Raw genomic sequence first — 20,417 nt, 5'->3', positions numbered from 1 at the left:
TTGGGAACATGTTTCCTGCCTCTAATGTGTCCAATCCCCTAATTATCATATGTTTCAATAAGATCCCCCCTCATCCTTCTAAATTCCAGTGTATACAAGCCCAATCGCTCCAGCCTTTCAACATACGACAGTCCCGCCATTCCGGGAATTAACCTAGTGAACCTGCGCTGCATGCCCTCCATAGCAAAAATATCCTTCCTCAAATTTGGAGACCAAAACTGCACACAGTACTCCAGGTGCGGTCTCACCAGGGCCCGGTACAACTGTAGAAGGACCTCTTTGCTCCTATACTCAACTCCTCTTGTTATGAAGGCCAACATTCCATTGGCTTTCTTCACTGCCTGCTGTACCTGCATGCTTCCTTTCATTGACTGATGCACTAGGACACCCAGATCTCGTTGAACTCCCCCTCCTCCTAACTTGACACCATTCAGATAATAATCTGCCTTTCTATTCTTACTTCCAAAGTGAATAACCTCACACTTATCTACATTAAACTGCATCTGCCATGTATCCGCCCACTCACACAACCTGTCCAAGTCACCCTGCAGCCTTATTGCATCTTCCTCACAATTCACACTACCCCCCAGCTTAGTATCATCTGCAAATTTGCTAATGGTACTTTTAATCCCTTCGTCTAAGTCATTAATGTATATTGTAAATAGCTGGGGTCCCAGCACCGAACCTTGCAGTACCCCACTGATCACTGCCTGCCATTCCGAAAGGGCCCCATTTATCCCCACTCTTTGCTTTCTGTCTGTCAACCAATTTTCTATCCATGTCAGTACCCTACCCCCAATACCATGTGCCCTAATTTTGCCCACTAATCTCCTATGTGGGACCTTGTCGAAGGCTTTCTGAAAGTCGAGGTACACCACATCCACTGACTCTCCCCTGTCAATTTTCTAAGTTACATCCTCAAAAAATTCCAGTAGATTTGTCAAGCATGATTTCCCCTTCGTAAATCCATGCTGACTCGGAATGATCCCGTTACTTCTATCCAAATGCTCAGCAATTTCGTCTTTTATAATTGACTCCAGCATCTTCCCCACCACTGATGTCAGACTAACTGGTCTATAATTACCCGTTTTCTCTCTCCCTCCTTTCTTAAAAAGTGGGATAACATTTGCTATCCTCCAATTCCTCCAACTGATCCTGAATCTATAGAACATTGAAAAATGATCTCCAATGCTTCCACTATTTCTAGAGCCACCTCCTTAAGTACCCTGGGATGCAGACCATCAGGCCCTGGGGATTTATCAGCCTTCAGTCCCATCAGTCTTAATTCATTTTCATAATTATCGGTATTAAATGGAATTGTTTCCAGGTTTTCTGATGTGGTCACTAATAATAATAATAATAATAATAATAATAATAATAATAATAATAATAATAATAATAATAATAATCCAAGAGAATGGATTCTAAAATTAAAGGTTTAAGGTTGAAGAGATTTATGGGGTAGAGGCTTTTGACTTTTCCCTTCAACCTTCTAGTCCTTTTTGACTAGAGGGACTTTTCACTCTATGTTTAGTCTGTATCTGGAATGAGCCTCCAGAAAAAGCTGTGGAAACAGATACAATTATGACTTTTTAAAGATATTTGAACATATGTATGGATCGGAAGGATTTAGAGGGCCATGGGCTAAAAGCAGGCCTTGGGACTAGCTCAGTATGCCAACTTGGCCAGCATGGATAAGGTGGACCAAAAGGCTTATTTACAACTCTATGGCTTGATGACCATATTTTTGTGATTTGATTTTTAAGTTGCATCGTAGAGATATCTAATTTCCTGCAAAGTATGAAAATATCTTATTTGTTTTAAAGTATCATATTTGTCAAAATATACTTTTGTTGAATAGAGGAAAAGGCAGACCTGGAAAAGCTAATGGATAATTTCCGAAATACTAAAGATCAGCTGCAATTAGCTGAACAGGTAAATACACTATTTTGTTCTAGGTTGAATCTGCAAACTTTTCTCTGGACTTTATTGTCAGTTTTAAGAACTCACCTAAGGAGAAAAATGCACAAGCATTGACACGATAAAGACCAAATTTAGAATTTTAATTCAGATGAACTTTATGAGTTGATTTGTTGCTGTTGCTTTTCTTTTTATGTTTATTTAAGTGTTGAATGGTGGGCAGGGATGAAATGGATGAAAAAAATGGAATGAGAAAATAATCCAAATTCTTGCAGGAATAAAGGAATTGAAACTAAAATAAGGGTAGGTACAAACAAACAGAGGGATCAAAAACCAGGGGCGGAGATTTAAAATCATTGGATGACGAAATAGAGGGGAGATGAGGTCTATTATTTTCACCCAGTGGTAAAGATCTGGAACTCACTATATCCAGCACCCTGACAAAGCCAAGGAAATTCCATCTTTTCACAGTTTGTATACAGTAGATGTGGCTCATCTCAATCTCGTAGGAGTTAGAAATGAATACTGATTGCTGACATTGTCAGCAAGGCCCACATCTTAAGCAAAAACAATACCATAGAAACCATGTCAATATTAATTTAGTTTATAGTAACAGCACCTTTCATTTTATTTTACTGTTTATTAGTAAAATATAAAAGGTAGTAGTAGGCTGTGTGGTCCTCGGACTTCCAGCAAGATCATGACTAACCTAATTCAAACACTATTTTCCTGCTTATCCCCATATTTTTGATTGATTAATGTTAAGAAATTTATTTATCGGTGTTTTGAACCCCATCAGTGACTGAGCTTCCACATCACTGCCGAGCAGAGAAGTCCAAAGATTCATCAATGAAGAAATGTTTCAGTTCTAAATGGCTCTTATTTTGAAACAGCTTTATGCAAGGAAACATCCTCTGCATATGAAATATCCTAGGCCACTTGATAAGTATGTTTTCAAGCAAAATGTAATCTACTCTCCAATTGATTGGAAGCTATTAAAATGGATGATGTTCTACAGTAAAAAGAATGCATGGGTTCCAAACATTGATGTTATTGTTTAATTTCAAAAAATCTTGCAAAGCTCTTACATTTTCAATTGTAAGATTAACTGTACCATGATATTTTACAGAATTTGTATTCTGTATTCAACTGAGTGGATATTAATGTCAGAATGTCATTTACATGTTATTGTGGTCTCAGGATCTTCAGAATGTCACTAAAAAACATGACATGTTAAAAGCTGAACAGTTGACTTTGAAAGAAAATGTTATTCAAAGCAAGAGTAAATACCAATCCTACCTGGAGAATGGAAAAAAGAAAGCACAAGAGTTACTACGAATTCAGCAACAAATTGAAGAAAAGCAGTGGGAACTCGCAGAACAGCAAAAGGTATGTGAATTGTTAGAGTTATAAAACTATCTCAAAGCCAATTTATTGACCAGAAACATATTAAAGTTAATGAGAATAAGGATATTGACAACAAAGCTAGGGACATTAAAATTAATTTTAAGAATAAGAAAGATTTCAAATTTACTTCCTTGAATTTAAACGTTGCAATTTTGTATTATTTTGTGTTGATGATGCATTTCCATAATGTACATGATTCTCGTGATCATTTTCAGTTATTTTCATCCTATTATGTGTTCAAAATCATTCAATGATTTTCAAAATGTCATATCAATATGTTTTTTTTCCCTATTTTTACCGTTACTCATCACGTTATTCATCTTAACGGCATTGACGTGCAGAGGTATCTTGGAGTCCAAGTTCATAGCTTACTGAAGGTGGCAGCACAAGTAGATAGGGTGGTGAAGAAGGCATATGGTATGCTTGTGTCCATTGCTAGGGGCATTGAATGTAAGAATTTGGAATATCGCATGCAGTTCTAATCGCCCCTTAAAGGAAAGATGTGGAGGCTTTGGAATGGGTGCAGAGGATATTTACCAAAATCCCTCACTCCTCCCCCACCCTAGACGTCATACTAGTTTCACTGTCGTCCTATTGAGTTTTATGGCCTGTATAACTCATTATCACCTAGCCCACAGTCAACAATGCTCTAAAAATTAGAGCTCACTTGATCGTCATTACTTTTTTTTCATATCTTTCATTCATTTGTTCTATATCTCTCTATATCACCGTCTATATCTCTTGTTTCCCTTTCCCCGGATGCTCACACTGAAGAAAGGTCATCTAGTCCTTTTCTCCAGAGATGCTGTCTGACTCACTGACTTACCCTAGCTTTTTATGTTTCCCAAAATGCTGCCTGGTTTAGAGGGCTTCAACTCTCTCTCTCTAGAGAGAGAGTTTGGATAAACTTGGATTGATATCACTTGAACATTGGAGGTTGAGGGGAGACGTGACAGAAGTATATAAAATGATGAGAGGTATAGATAGGGTAAACAGTCAGAATGTTTTTCCCAGGGTGGGAATGCCGAACACCAGAGAACATGGCTATAAAGAGAGAGGGGGAAGTTTAATGGAGATGTGCAGGGCAAGTGTTTTTTAAACAGAGGGTAGTCAGGGCCTGGAATGCATTGTCAGAGCATTGCCAGGTGTGGTGGTGGAGGAAGATACAATAGTGATGTATAAGAGGCTTTTTGTATAGGCACGTGGAAGTGCAGGGAATGGAGGGATATGGATCATTTACAGGCTTATGTGATCATTTTAACTTGGCATCATATTCGGCACAAAAACGATGGACCATTGTTGTTGTAATGTTGTAAGTTCTATGTACACAGACTGTTCTCACTCTGAAATTTTTGCTTGTCTTTTTTTGCTCCCCCATCCCCATCTCTGAGTATTTCCCACTGCCCAAGCAAAGATCTATCCTGGATGTAAATCCTCATCATCATACACATGTAACACTGTGAACACAGTGTTGGAATCAACATCTGCTGCTTGACCTTGCGTGATGCACGAAGGGTTTACTCACATTTCTCATTTATTCTGTGTAGATGTTGCAGTCTATTAAAAAGGATGTTAAATGTGAGGAGACAAAATTAGAGCAATCTGCAACTAAAATAAAGGACCAGATCCAAGCTTTGGAGGCCGAATTGTCAGACAAGAAAAATAAACTGGACCAGGTAGATGCAAAAGTGAACTTGATGGAAGAACAATCAAGAAAAATGCAACATAATGAGCAACAGTGCATTATTTTGGAGGGCCAGATTGTCACCTTGAGTAAGTCTAGAGTTTCAGTTATTAGTAATAGTAGTTCCAATTGTTTCCATGACTTGATATGTTTCTTGAATAAATAACTGAACCATAGAGAGAGAGATCACGGCCAGAATGATTAGTCTATTTCAATCCAACTAATCTCAGTGGGAGCGACAGTTAGTCTTGGTCGCATTATGTTGTATAAAGAAAAATGTCAAGAGTTCTGGCATTTGGTCACGTTGCATTTGTTTTATGATAGAAAGTTGGCTGATTTTAATGTTAGGTGTACCACATGAAGAACTCACGATAGATAAATCTAGTATGTGAATATTGGCACGTTAATTAAGTCTACTCTGAATCCATAACCAAAGAAAATTTGATAAAGGAGATGTGCAAGAATTGTTAAATCGAAAACAGTACCCAATTTACTTTTACTGATACCGTTTAGTTTATTGTCATATGTACAGTGAAAAGCTTTTGTCAAGTGTTAACCAGTCTGGAAAGAGAATACATGATTACAATCCAGCCATTTACAGTGTATAGATACATGAGAAAGGAATAACGATTAGTGCAAGATAAAGCCAGCAAAATCCGATCAAGGATAGTCTGAGGGTCACCAATGAGGTAGATGGGAGATTAGGACTGCTCTCTGTTACAAAACTTCGATACGAAACTCAATACTTTGTATAACATTTAATCAAACACAAGTTTTTGTTTTGATTATTTGAATGATGATATGCAATCATAAATCTATTCATCGTAATTCATTTTGATGAGCACACCAGCCCTTGCATTATTTAGAGTCATAGAGTGATACAGCATGGAAACAGGCCCTTCGGCCCAACTTGCCCACACCGGCCAACATGCCCCAGCTACACTAGACCCACCTGCCAGTGTTTGGTTCATATCCCTCCAAACCTGTCCTATCCATGTACCTGCCTAACTGTTTCTTAAATGTTGGGATAGTCCCTGCCTCAACTACATCCTCTGGCAGCTTGTTCCATACATCCACCACCACTTTACTGCAAAGTGACCTGACTACAGAACATTTAAGCTATAAAGATTAGGCACTGCGTCAATTCCAAAAAGTGGTACTCTTAACAACAAAGCAAGTAGATTTGCTATCCCTAGTGAATGCCTGTATTACATTTGAGAGTAGAATTTAAAACATTTCTTCTTAACCTAGGAACCAGCAGACACATATGTTAGCTGTTAAAACAAAGGTAGACACAAAATGCTGGAGTAACTCAGCGGGTCAGGCAGCATCTAAGGAGAGAAGGAATGGGTGACGTTTCGGGTCGAGATCCTTCTTCAGACTGATGTCAGAGGAGGGGGCAGGACAAAGATAGGATGTAGTTGGAGACAGGAAGACTAGTGGGAGAACTGAGAAGGGGGAGGGGATAGAGAAGGAAAGCAGGGACTGCCTGAAGTGGGAGAAGTCAATGTTCATACCACTGGGGTGTAAACTGCCCAAGCGAAATATGAGGTGCCTTTCCTCCAATTTGCGCTGGGCCTCACTCTGACAATGGAGGAGGCCCAGGACAGAAAGGTCAGATTGGGACTAGGAGGGAGAGTTGAAGTGCTCAGCCACTGGGAGATCAGTTTGGTTCAGATGGACTGAGCGGAGGTGTTCAGCGAAATGATCGCAGAGCCTGCGCTTGGTCTCACCTATGTAGATAAGTTGACATCTGGAACAGCGGATACAATAGATGAGGTTGGAGGAGATGCAGGTGCACCTCTGCCTCACCTGGAAAGACTGTTTGGGTACTTGGATGGAGTCGAGGGGGGAGGTAAAGGGACAGGTGTTGCATCTCCTTCGTTTGCAGGGGAAAGTACTTGGGGAGGGGGTGGTTTGGGTAGGAAGGGACGAGTGGACCAGGGAGTTCCAGAGGGAACAGTCTCTGCGGAAAGCAGAAAGGGGAGGAGATGGGAAGATGTGGCCAGTCGTGGATCCTGTTGGATGATTTGTTGTATGCGACGGCTGATGGGGTGGAAGATGAGGACAAGAGGGACTCTGTCCTTGTTACGAATGGGGGGAGGGGAGCAAGAGCGGAGCTGCGGGATATTGAGGAGACCCTAGTGAGAGCCTCATTTATAATGGAAGAGAGGAACCACCGTTTCCTAAAGAATGAGGACATCTCCGATGCCCTAGTATGGAGCGCCTCAAACGTTTTTTTCTCACCTCAGTTTTAAATGGCCTCCCCTTTATTCTAAGACTGTGGCCCCTGGTTCTGGACTCGCCCAACATTGGGAACATTTTTCCTGCATCTAGCTTGTCCAGTCCTTTTATAATTTTATATGTTTCTATAAGATCCCCTCTCATCCTTCTAAACTCCAGTGAATACAAGCTTAGCCTTTTCAATCTTTCCTCATATGACAGTCCCGCCATCCCGGGGATCAATCTCGTGAACCTACGCTGCACTGCCTCAATTACAAGGATGTCCTTCCTCAAATTAGGAGACAAAAACTGCACACAATACTCCAGATGTGGTCTTACCAGGGCCCTATACAACTGCAGAAGAACCTCTTTATTCCTATACTGAAATCCTCTTGTTATGAAGGCCAACATTCCATTAGCTTTCTTCACTGCCTGCTGTACCTGCACGCCAACTTTCAGTGACTGGTGTACAAGGACACCCAGATCTCGCTGCACCCTTACCTAACCTAACACCATTGAGATAATAATCTGCCTCCTTGTTTTTGCTGCCAAAGTGGATAACCTCACATTTATCTATATTATACTGCATCTGCCACGCATCTGCCCACTCACTCAACCTGTCCAGGTCACCCTGCAACCTCCTAAGATCCTCTTCACAGTTTAAGCTGCCACCCAGCTTTGTGTCATCTGCAAACTTGCTAGTGTTGCTTCTAATTCCCTCTTCTAAATCATTAATATATATGGTAAACAGTTGCGGCCCCAACACCGAGCCTTGCGGCACTCCACTCGCCACTGCCTGCCATTCTGAAAAGGACCCGTTTACTCCTACTCTTTGCTTCCTGTCTGTCAACCAATTTTCTATCCATGTCAACACCCTGCCCCCAATACCATGTGCTCTAATTTTAGTCACTCATCTCCCGTGCGGGACCTGATCAAAGGCTTTCTGAAAGTCTAGATACACTACATCCACTGACTGCCCTTCATCCATTTTACTTGTCACATCCTCAAAAAATTCCAGAAGATTAGTCAAGCATGATTTCCCTTTCATAAATCCATGCTGACTTGGACTTGTCCTTTTACTGCTATCCAAATGCACCATTTGTACCTCTTTAATAATTGACTCCAGCATCTTTCACAGCACTGAAGTCAGGTTAACTGGTCTGTAATTCCCCGTTTTCTCTCTCGCTCCTTTCTTGAAAAGTGGGATAACATTAGCTATCCTCCATTCCACAGGAACTGATCCTGAATCTATTGAACATTGGAAAATAATCACCAATGTGTCCACTATTTCTAGAGCCACCTCCCTGACGACCCTGGGATGCAGACCATCAGGCCCAGGGGATTTATCATCCTTCAGTCCCATTAGTCTACCCAATACTATTTCTCGCCTAATGAAAATTTCTTTCAGTTCCTCTCCCCCCCTAGATCCTCTGTCCTCCAGTACATCTGGGAGATTGTTTGTGTCTTCCTTAGTGAAGACAGATCCGAAGGACCTGTTCAACTCTTCTGACATTTCCTTGTTACCCATAATAATTTCACCCGTGTCTGCCTTCAAGGGACCCACATTTGACTTTGCTACTCTTTTTCTCTTACCATATCTAAAGAAGCTTTTGCTGTCCTTCTTTATATTCTTGGCCAGCTTTCCCTCGTACTTCATCTTTTCAGCCCGTATTGCCCTTTTTGTTACCTTCTGTTGTCCTATGAAAGTTTCCCAATCCTCTTGCTTCCGGCTACTCTTTGCTGTGATATACATCTTTTCTTTTAGTTTTATTCCATCCCTAACTTCCCTTGTCAGCCACGGTTGCCTCCTACTCCCCTTAGAATCTTTCTTCCTTTTTGGAATGAAATGATCCTGTGTCTTCCAGATTATGCCCAGAAATTCCTGCCATTGCTGTTCCACCGTCATTCCTGCTAGGATCCCTTTCCAGTCTACCTTGGCCAGCTCCTCTCTCATGCCTTCATAGTCCCCTTTGTTCAACTGCAACACTGACAGTTCCGATTTAACCTTCTCCTTCTCAAATTGCAGATTAAAACTAATCATATTATGATCACTACCTCCAAGAGGTTCCTTTACCTCGAGTTCTCTTATCAAATCTGGGTGAGATCCAGAAACGGCAGAGAGATGTTAGAGATGGTCCAAGTATATTTAAGAGCAGGATGGAAATTTGTGGTGAAATTGATAAAGTCAGTGAGTTCTGCATGGGTGCAAGAGGTGGCACCAATGCAGTTGTCAATGTAGCGGAGGTAGCTGTTAAACATCTCTTGAACTTTTCTTGACGAATATGAAGGTTTAATTTGACTGCAGGATCAAATTATGATTATCAGATATACTATTTTGTTGCAGGGCATCAGCTCTCTGATCGGCAGCAACAGCACCAGGAGACAATGGATGAACTGTCATTTCTTCAAAAGGAAATTCAGTTCTCAAAAAACAATGTAACCCATCTTCAAGAGTGGATTCATTCAGAGAGGAAAAAGACAGAAAAGCAAGTTGCAGTTATCACAGAAGAGTCCAAAGCTCAGAGAGCTCAGCTGGAGAAGGCTCTTAATGTAAGTTGCAGTCACCACTGTGACATTACGCAAAAGTATTCATCAGTTCAAGTTAACAAACAAGTCCATCTCATTGAAAATATGAATGTTCACTTGTTACTTTTATTGTCCACCATTACATGAAAAGACGAAGAACTTTCAAGATGTGAAATACATTTTTAAATGTGCACCAATAAAGCAGAAAGGTGAAGCATCCTGGTTTCCTGTACAGACTAACAAAAATGTGAAGGAATTTCTGTTACTCTTGTTCCCAACATAGGAACAGAAGTACGAAAATAACAGACTGCAGAAGGAATTATCTTCAGTAGACCAGGTTACTCGTGATAACCATACCCGAGCGGAAAGTGTCATGAATGAATTGAGTGAGATGAGACAGAAATATATTGAGCTTAAACACCAGGTACATGATAAACCCCTCTAATTTTCACATTTATTTGAAATTAAATAAATTACATGAATTGCTTGTTTCAGTTTTTGAATATGTATTATTCAATATCCCAATATCTGATCAAAAAGTTTGCTTTTTTTTTATAGTTACAAATTAGGTTCAGCTGATTAATTGCCCATAGACTATTATATAATCTGATTTCCTGAGTGATTTTATGGTGGCATATTAGTCTGCTAGTAATTATTTGTTTATAATCTCAAGTTTTATAATGGAGAAAGAAAAGGAATGTGCAAATAAGACACTAGGAACAAGAGGAGAATACAAAATATTTAATAATTTATGACTGGAAAAGTGATTGGTGGGGCTTTGTTTATCAGTGAACTTTTAATATATCATGTGCTTCCCTCGTTAATATTTCATTGGTCCTTTAGCTGAGAGGTCAGGAACAAATGGAGCAACGTCAGAAAGAGATAAAGGAAGCAATTAGAATACTTCGGTCTGATGTTAAAGCAGAAATTGGCAGTGGTTTGAAAGATTTAGATCAATCTTATGTGGAAGCAGTGAACGATGTGGATACTACATTGGAGGAGGCAGAAACTCTTCAACTTGAAAAAGAAAGCCTTAAGGAGAATTTTCCCTTTCCTGCCAATGGGAGAAGGCACCCTATGTATGATGAGAAATTAAGGACGAGCAAGTTCAATTTTAAGGTATACTAGTGTTAAAGTTCGTTTCTTAAAACAGACAACAACATAAACAGTTAAAGGTAAACCAAGCAAAGTTTTAATTATCGTCAGACGGAAGTGGGGGATCAGTGCTAAGGGTGTATGACCATACTCAGCACTCCCCGTGCTTCCACTCAAAGATACAGCATTTTCACAGCATTTTTATACAGAATTTGCAGCAAGAATGTTTAACACAACATTTCCTTTAAATCAATCACATTGTATTGGAACACAATATACATGTCACCCTAAAGTCATAAACAATTTTACACAATAAGTTAGAATAAGCCAACCCCAGCCGCGGGCTCTGCCAACCCAGGCTCCTGCAACCATGGGCTCCACCGACCCAGGCTCCTGCAGCCGCGGGCTCTGCCAACCCCAGCCGCGGGTTCCACCGACCCCAGCCGCGGGCTCCACCGACCTAGGCTCCTGCAGCCGCGGGCTCCGCCGACCCCAGCCGTGGGCTCTGCCGACCCAGGCTCTTGCAGCCGGGGGCTCTGTCGACTTGCGGCATCCGGGCTCCGGCCTCGGCTAATCTATGTTAATGCAGAAAAATCATAAAGTACAATGTTTTATGAGGTGATTCTTAGGCTTATAAACATCTCAATGTCAGGAAATCTATTAATATTGCTCTAGATATTCTGCTTCTGATGCTTGTTTGCAAATGCTTTTCTGCAAAACAATGGAGCAACTAGGCTTGTATACACTTAGAAGGATGAGAGGGGAATTTAGAACCGAGATGAGGAAAATCTTTTTCAATCAGAGAGTTGTAAATCTGTGGAATTCTCTGCCTCAGAAGGCAGTGGAGGCCAATTCTCTGAATGCATTCAAGAGAGAGCTAGATACCTCTTAAGGATAGCGGAGTCAGGGGTATGGGGAGAAGGCAGGAACGGGGTACTGATTGAGAATGATCAGCCATGATCACATTGAATGGTGGTGCTGGCTCAAAGGGCCAAATGGCCTACTCCTGCACCTATTGTCTATAATGCTTGCATATATGAATTAATTAATGAAAATGGTAATCGCTTTAACATTAGCAATATTAATGGAAATGATTGAGATTTGGGAGGCAGTAGTTAAGAATTATCTGTGTGCATAAAAGTGGTTGTGCAGAAGTTTGTTATCAAATTCTTTTAATACAACAAAATGACTATCACAGATCACACATGGAATGATTTATCAAGTTATTGAGAAAAAGACACCCAGGTTAAAAAGAACACTTCTGCATAAATGGGAAATAGAAAGATGGCAAAGGCAAGTAAACAATAGCTGTAGTTGAAGATCTACAAATATGAAATAGAAGCAGGAGAAAGCCATAAGGCCCCTCACACTTGTGCCACCATTTAATGATTGGCTAATTTTTACCTTTCATCCTGAATTGATGCCACATATCAAAATATGTATCATTATTTATTTTAAATGTACTCGGTGACTGAAGCTCCACGATCCACTGGTTTCTGAGTTAACAAATTTCTTCTCATCTCTGAATAACCAAGTGCTTATATTGAAACACTTACCTGTTTGGTTCTTCACATTCGAGCCAGAGAAAGCATTAACTAAATGTACCCTGTCAAGTCTTTTTGGAATTTTATTCAGTGGCTTTCCTTGGACAATCGCAGGCAAAATATAGGAGTGCGGGAAAATTGTCTACCTCTTGCTTAATGATGTAAGCATTCACCAATGAACAAATAGACAATAGACAATAGGTGCAGGAGTAGGCCATTCAGCCCTTCGAGCCAGCACCGCCATTCAATGCGATCATGGCTGATCACTCTCAATCAGTACCCCGTTCCTGCCTTCTCCCCATATCCCCTCACTCCGTTATCCTTAAGAGCTCTATCCAGCTCTCTCTTGAAAGCATCCAACGAACTGGCCTCCACTGCCTTCTGAGGCAGAGAATTCCACACCTTCACCACTCTCTGACTGAAAAAGTTCTTCCTCATCTCCGTTCTAAATGGCCTACCCCTTATTCTTAAACTGTGGCCCCTTGTTCTGGACTCCCCCAACATTGGGAACATGTTTCCTGCCTCTAATGTGTCCAATCCCCTAATTATCTTATATGTTTCAATAAGATCCCCCCTCATCCTTCTAAATTCCAGTGTATACAAGCCTAATTGCTCCAGCCTTTCAACATACGACAGTCCCGCCATTCCGGGAATTAACCTAGTGAACCTACGCTGCACGCCCTCAATAGCAAATGTTATGGGAACTTTATTCTTTCTTTATCCAGGACGAACAGTGGCGAGGAGAGGTGTTAAGAGAAAACCTACGACAACACGAAGATCGACTTAAGGTTGCTAGATTTATCCATTGTAAAATTATCTTAATATATAAAGGTGATAATACTGCTTATACTTGTAAACAAACATTTAACCTTATTCGTGGATATATTGTTATTTCCATTCCATTTGAAAATAGTCATCACTTTATATGAGTGCTGATTGTTTTGAAGTGTGAATGTATCAGAATGAATAATTCAATTCATGCAGGTGATCTAAATTTGCTACAGGCCAGAGCCTGTCAAAGATCATATGTCATCCTGCGTCATTACTTTAATGTACTTTAGTTTAGAAATACAGCAGGGAAACAGGCCCTTCAGCTCATGGAGTCCACGCTGACCTTTGATCTTACTAGTTCTATGTTATTGCAGTTCCTCATCCAATTCTTACAGACGGGACAATTTACAGAGGCTCACAATGATGACTTCCCCTTGTACATTTTCATGTACTTCTTTTGCAATCAGGGAAACATTTTTGACGTCTCATGAGATATCTTGGAAAATCTGATTCCGAAGAGACCATTGGCTGCATGTTATGTCAAGCATCGCACACAATGGGAACAGTTTAATCAGAATTTACATGATTGCTTGAAAAGCAGAAATTAAGAATGCACAGTGAATACTAAAATGTAATTTAACAGAGAGATTGAGATTTACAACATTGACCTTGAGGTCATTTACTTTTAATGAGTTGAAGTTTGTTACTGATTATCTGCTTTCTCTTGTTTAGGCACAGATTCGTCAGAGCATGTCAGAACAGGCTGAAGTACTCGGGAAACGAAAGCAGCAAACAGAGGGTAATCTGACAAGCCTGAGAAGGCGAGTTGATGCCTTGGATGAACTTGTTACCAGCATGAATGTAAATTCATTTCAGCAACATCGGACCTCGTTGAATGATGGTCCAAATAAGGTAGATTACAATGTAGAAACAAAGAACTGCAGGCGCTGGTTTACAGAAAAATACGCAAAGATCGGGTGTAACTCAGCGGGATAGGCAGCATCTCTGGAGGACTGGATAGATGACGGGTTATGGCCCATCATCAGACTGATTGTGTTGGGGGTGGGGACAAAGCTAAAAGAGAGAAGAGCCAGAACAAACCCGGACAAGTGATCATTGATACAGGTGAGAGATGTTTTTGATAACGGGTGGACAAAGGCCAAAGATGAAAAGACAAGGTGTGAGATAAGGATAGAAGAATTATGTAGGCAGAGGAAAGTGCTTAGGTGGAGTGGGGGGGGGGGGGGGAGAAATTGTGAGAATCCATGCAGGGCAAAGGGAAGGGAAGTGGGGGGGATGGGGGGGGGGGGGGGGGGGGGTGAGGTTTGATTAGTTACCTAAAATTGGAGAATTCAATGTTCTTACCGTTGTGTTGTAATTGTCCTAAATGGAATATGAGGTGCTATTCCTCCAGTTTGCATGGAGCCTCATCTTGGCAATGGAACAAGGATAGAGTTCCCCTGGTCGTCACCTTTCACCCCACCACCCTCCTCATCCAACTCATCATTCTTTGACATTTCCGCCATCTGCATTGTGATCCCACCTGTCACATCTGCCCATCTTCACCTCTTTCTGTCTTCCTCAGAGATTCCCTCTACAACTCCTTGGTTCACTCATCCCTTCCCACCCAAACCACCCATTCCCCGGATACTTTCCCCTGCAACCACAGGAGATATAAAACGCCTAAACCTACCTGATCTCCCGGTTGTTCAACACTTTAACTCCCCCTCCCATTCCCACACTGACCTTTCTGACCTGGACCTCCTCCATTGTCAGAGTGAGGCCCAGCAGAAATTGGAGGAACAGCACCTCATATTTCGCTTGGGTAATTTACACACCAGCGGCATGAACATTGACTTCTCTAATTTCAAAACTTCAAGTAGCCCTTGCTTTCCCTCTCTCTCCATCCCCTTCCCAATTCTCCTACCAGTGTTCCTGTCTCCGACTACATTTTATCTCTTTACCGCCCACTCCCCTGACATCAGTCTGAAGAAGGGTCTCCGCCCGAAACGTCACCCATTCCTTCTCTCCACAGATACTGCCTGACCCGCTGAGTTACTCCAGCATTTTGTGTCTATCTTCGATTTAAACCAGCATCTGCAGTTCCTTCCTACACTTCAAGTTCACCTCATCTACTTTATTGATTGTTCCTGATGTGGTCTCCTTTACATTGGCGAGACCAAGCCTAGGCCTGGTGACTGTTTCGCCGTACACTTGCCCTCATAAAGCCAAGACGTACTGGATCTCCCGGTTGATAACCATTTTAACTCTTTTTCCGATTTCCACACTGATACTGTCCTGGACCCCCTCTCCAGAGTGACGCCTACGCAAAGAGAAGGAATAGCACGTGAGGTGAGCTGGGAGGCTTACAACGCAACAGTATGAACATTGAATTCTCCAATTTTATGTAACTAACCAAACCTTTTGTCTTTTCATCTCTGGCCATTGTACAACCATCTGCCTGTTAAACCCCCCCCCCCCCCCCCCCCCCCTCACGTTTATCTACTGATCCTTGCCAAGGTTTGTTGAATTCCTCCTCCTCTCTTCCAGATTTCTTTTCCCCACCGCAAGCAGTCTGAGGGATCCCAAGCTGAAAAGTTAGCTGTTCATGTTCTCCAGAGATGCTACCTAACCCACTAAGTTGTAAATGTAGATGAAATTGTAAATAATAACTAGGACTCTAGTGGCAAGAAAAAAACAATAATGAAAAATCAATTCTTAGTTTTATTGTATTGAAGAAAGAAACAATTCATATATATTGGATATAAATAATAGTTGATCGCCGGAGTTGGCCCGTTGGGTCCAAACCTCTCCTGATTGCCATTCCGCCTCCTTCCAGTCCCGCCTCTTTCACTCTCCTCACCCCCCCCCCCCCATTGGCCGCCACTCCCGTCACTTGGGCAGGTCCCGCCCCTAGTGGCCATCTTGGGCAAGGCAAGTGGAAAAGGCATTTATTAAAGTTTAATAAGTCATTTTTAAAGTTTAAAAAGTGAATAACTTTTAAAATATAACAACCATTTGAACCGTAGACCAATGGTGAGTAAGGTGGGCTTAAAATTGTTGCGTTATCGTGTACCGTTTTGGCTGTATTTCGGGATCAAATATATCCACAAACCCACAAGATGAGAGTTTTAGAAATATTTATAGATGATCTGTCTTGAAATACTAAGCTACCACATTTACAAGATTGTGCAGCAAATTTTGTGCATAACTGATCACATGATATTAATTGTGTCATCTATAAGAGTATTTTCATTTTACTTAACACAAATTAAGCTAGTTGGTTCATATTTTGACTTCTGTAAGGAAGATTTTTTAAATCAGAAATTTTAAATCTTCACTTGTAAAGTTAACTTTATATTCATCAGTTTCTCATCGTGTATCATCTCTAACTAGTGAATACATGTAGGTTGTCAATAAGATTGTCAAAACTTATTTCACAGTGACTACTTGTATTTGTTCAGATTATCTGGTTCTCCATTTGCCTCTTACTGTACATTTGGCTGTTATTGAGTCAACATTTCATTGCAGTTGCAAACACTGTTGGAGGGACTCAGCGGGTCAGGCAGATGTCGAGACATGACATTAAGACACAAAAAGCTGGAGTAACTCAGCAGGACAGGCAGCATCTCTGGAGAGAAGGAATGGGTGACGTTTCGGATCGAGACCCTTCTTCAGACTGAAAGTCATGGGAAAGGGAAAAGAGAGATAGAAATGATGATGTAGAGAGATATAGACCAATGAATGAAAGATGTGCAAATAAAGGAAACAGGCCATTGTTAGCTGTTTTTTGGGTGAAAACGAGAAATTGGTGCGGCTTGGGTGGAGGAGGGATGGAGAGAGAGGGAATGCCGGGGTTATGGGTCCAGACTCTTTCTTAGGATCGTTGAAGAGGGCAGTTAGCTGGTAGAAAGAAGGAAGGGGAAGTAGCAGGGTAATGATAAGTTGGATCCGGATAAGGAGTGGTTGATTGCCAGTTCTTGCTGTGTAGATGAATGGTAAATATCTTCCACTTTTCAGTTTTAAGCTTCTTTCTTACCCTACTTCTATCCCTATCAAACTGGGACTTCTTGGTACGTGGGTAGCTCTGGTTGGCCACAGCTAGTTCCCATTCCTGGTTATCACGAGATTATGTTGTGTCCTGCAATAGCTTCATCAGTTTTAACCGAGCAGCAATGTAAACTTTGTCTAACATTTCTATTTCAAGATATTGTTATTCTTGTCCTTGTTGGTAATGGAGCCTACAGGACATGCCAGTGAAATTTAGGATACGATATGATACGATACAACTTTATTTATCCTAGGAGGGAAATTGATCTGCCAACAGTCATAAAAAACACAAAATACATGAAATATGAAATTAAAGTGATGAGTGGAAAGGCCATCGAGAGCTAGTCACGTTATCAGATCCAAATTTAAGCAACTTTTAAGATGTTACATAAGGCATGATGGACATATTGTAGATATATTGCCTTGATGATATAGGTATTGGATATTGACCGTCTTTAATGTGATTGTGAGAATTCCAGCATGCTCCTGATGAGTTGTGAGGAGCCTGCTATAGGCTTGTTCATTATCAGAAGGGTTCAGAAGTGCAGAACACTCTTGAATCTCCATCAAATGGCCTCAGTTATGATGGAGGAACAGGTATCGATAGAACAATTGAACATGGTTGGGCCAAGGACCCCTCCCTGGGGAATTCCTGGAGTGATTCCTTTGTTAATGTAGGGAGGGTAGGATCATATATAAATTTAAGACCGGACCTGAGTAGACCCTCCTCAGGCAAAAATACTTTTTTTCCATGTAGAAACAAGGAACTGCATGTGCTGGTTTACACAAAAAGAGACAAGTGCTGGAGTGACTCAACAGGTCAGGCAGCATCTCAATGGTTCAATGGTGCTTGTATCGTCACATGTGCAAAGTGCAAATGCGCAGTGAAATTATTTTCTTACAAAGAGTCCAGTAGAGTAATGCCATGCTGAAGCATATCCTGATTAGCAAATTGTTCAGAAATAGTCTATTGACCTTACATGCACGAGGCATCGTGTTTTGGCCTAATTTTCAAAGTCCAGTCCATGCTCTAGTCAAGCCCCTGGCTGTTGCGGGCCTCTAATTGTTGCCTTCCCTTGGACGCGTGGATTGACCGGTGAAATAATTTTTGTTGAACTGATACTCTGGAGAGCATGTATGGGTGACATGAATAGGAGTCTGAAGAAGGGTCCTGACCCAAAATGTCATCTACCCACTTTTTTTTCATTGCCTAGCTTTACGGGCACTACAGGTAAATCAACCTGAAACATGTTCTTGATCTATGTTGACTGGACTCTGAAGAAAGATCTCAACCCGAAACGTCACCCATTCTTTCTCTCCAGAGATGCTGCCTGCCCCACTGACTTACTCCAGTTTTTTATATCTATCAACAGTTACCTTTATACCTCTCTTTTTGAACTTTATTTGCTTCTTTTTTCCCCTATTCCCTCTCTTTTGCTGTTCTGCAACTCAGCATGTCAGGAGATAGCTCTGGCAGGTAGCATTAAGGACAATCCCAAAAGATTTTATAAATATGTAATGGGGGAAAGGGTAACTAGAGAGATTGGGACCTCTCAGGAATCAAAGCGGTCACCTCTGTGTGGAGCCACAAGAGATGGGCAAGGTCCTCAATGAGTATTTCTCCTAAGTAATTTACCGAGGAGAAAGACATTAGGATGGAGGAACTTGGGGCAGTCAATGGAAGCATCTTGAGAGCAGTCAGTGTTACCGTCGAAGAAGTACTGAAGGTACTATCGTGTATGAAGGTAGACAAATCTCCAGGGCCTGATCAGACATATCTGAGGACGTTGTGGGAAACTAGAGAGGAAATTGGTTGAAATTCACAAGTCGTCCTTAAATACAGGAGAGATACCGGAAGACTGGCGGGTGAAAAAATGTTGTACCTCTATTCAAGAAGGGTTGCAGGGAAAATGCTGGGAACTGTAGGCCGGTGAGCTTAACATCTGTAGTTGGAAAGTTACTGGAGAATATTCTGTGGGATAGGTTATACAGGCATTTGGATGGGTGAGGGCTGATTAGGAATAGTCAGCATGGTTTTGTACGTGGGAGGTCATGTCTCACAAATCTGATTGTGCCTTGTTGTTCAAGCCATTGCTGAAGTTATGTTTATCAGTATCTCCTCACATGGCTTAACTCAGTACCACTTGATGATCTTTGTGAAGCATCATATCTGAAGTATTTTACAGTGTAATGTTGAAAGAACTATATAAATGCAAGTATTGTTGTTTCAGACTCCAGTCCATGGAATATTCAGGTCACCTTCCAGAAGACCAAGTGAGAAACCTTCACAGACAAGAAGTTCCCATTTGCTTGTTATTGAACCACGAATTTCTGAAAAAGATCCAGGTAAAGAAAGACTTGAGTAATGTATTTTTTTAAGCTCTGTTTTCCAATTGCCTTTAAGATCGGTAAGATATTGGAAGCGTTCCTTGCAAGGGACAGATCGAGAATAGGCAGCATGGCATTGAGAGTACCATGCAGGATGTTTTCCACAGCTGTGGAACTCTCCCCAGTTTGAGGCTCAGATTGAAGATGTGCTCCACTATCCCGCACAGCTGGTCTGCACAGGACTTGAGTCTCGAGCTGATGCCGTCCGGACCAGCCGCCTTCCTTGCATTGATTTTTCTGAGCTCATTTCTCACCTGGTCTGTGGAGAAAGACAGATTGGAGCACAGGGGCTGGGTGCTCAAGGGTGTGAGGAGGAGGGGGTGTCGGGGGGGTGGGGGGATTGGGGCAGGAGAAGCAGAAGCAGTGGGTGGTGGCTGTGACCCAAGTGCTGTGGGAGGGGCGGGTGGGGCAGTGTACTGGGAGTGCAGACGAGGGGGGCTGCAGCAGGGGTGACTGGACCTGTGGAGGGGTAGGTGACTGATCAAACCTGTTGAAGAAAAGGTTCAGATCATTTACCCACCATAGGAAATGTCTCATTAAATTGGAAGGAGTGCAAAAAAGATTTGCAAGGATGCTACTGGGACTGGAGGCTTTGTTGTAAGGAGAGGCTAGGACTTATTTCCCTGGAGAATTGGAGGCCTTACAGGAATATAAAATCATTTGTGACATACATTAGTTTTTTCACCTTTCACTAGTCGAAAACTAGAGGACATAGCATTAAAGTGAGAGAGGAATGATTTCAAAGGGACCTTAGTAGCAGTTAAATTGCCACGATATAGAGGGGGGTGCCTATATCAAGCTGCCAGAGG

The 20,417-nt window shown here is 41.6% G+C and overlaps 1 protein-coding gene across 7 annotated transcripts in view; it reads left to right on the top strand.

Annotated features, from left to right (window-relative positions):
- cntrl (centriolin) overlaps positions 1 to 20,417 on the top strand; it is a 152,043-nt gene that overhangs the window by 109,860 nt on the left and 21,766 nt on the right. For all 7 annotated transcript variants that reach the window (XM_078425889.1, XM_078425890.1, XM_078425886.1 and 4 more), the window contains 9 exons: positions 1,862 to 1,935; positions 3,121 to 3,309; positions 4,875 to 5,100; positions 9,579 to 9,784; positions 10,044 to 10,184; positions 10,604 to 10,879; positions 13,125 to 13,187; positions 13,903 to 14,082; positions 19,452 to 19,566. In XM_078425889.1, the coding sequence (XP_078282015.1) occupies positions 1,862 to 1,935; positions 3,121 to 3,309; positions 4,875 to 5,100; positions 9,579 to 9,784; positions 10,044 to 10,184; positions 10,604 to 10,879; positions 13,125 to 13,187; positions 13,903 to 14,082; positions 19,452 to 19,566 (1,470 nt within the window). The remainder of the gene's footprint in view (positions 1 to 1,861; positions 1,936 to 3,120; positions 3,310 to 4,874; positions 5,101 to 9,578; positions 9,785 to 10,043; positions 10,185 to 10,603; positions 10,880 to 13,124; positions 13,188 to 13,902; positions 14,083 to 19,451; positions 19,567 to 20,417) is intronic.

This window comes from Rhinoraja longicauda, chromosome 31 (genome assembly GCF_053455715.1).
Source record: "Rhinoraja longicauda isolate Sanriku21f chromosome 31, sRhiLon1.1, whole genome shotgun sequence".
NCBI classification, from domain to species: Eukaryota; Metazoa; Chordata; class Chondrichthyes; order Rajiformes; family Arhynchobatidae; genus Rhinoraja; species Rhinoraja longicauda.
The sequence above is the reverse complement of the archived record's forward strand: the minus strand, read 5'-3'. Positions and strand labels throughout refer to the sequence as shown.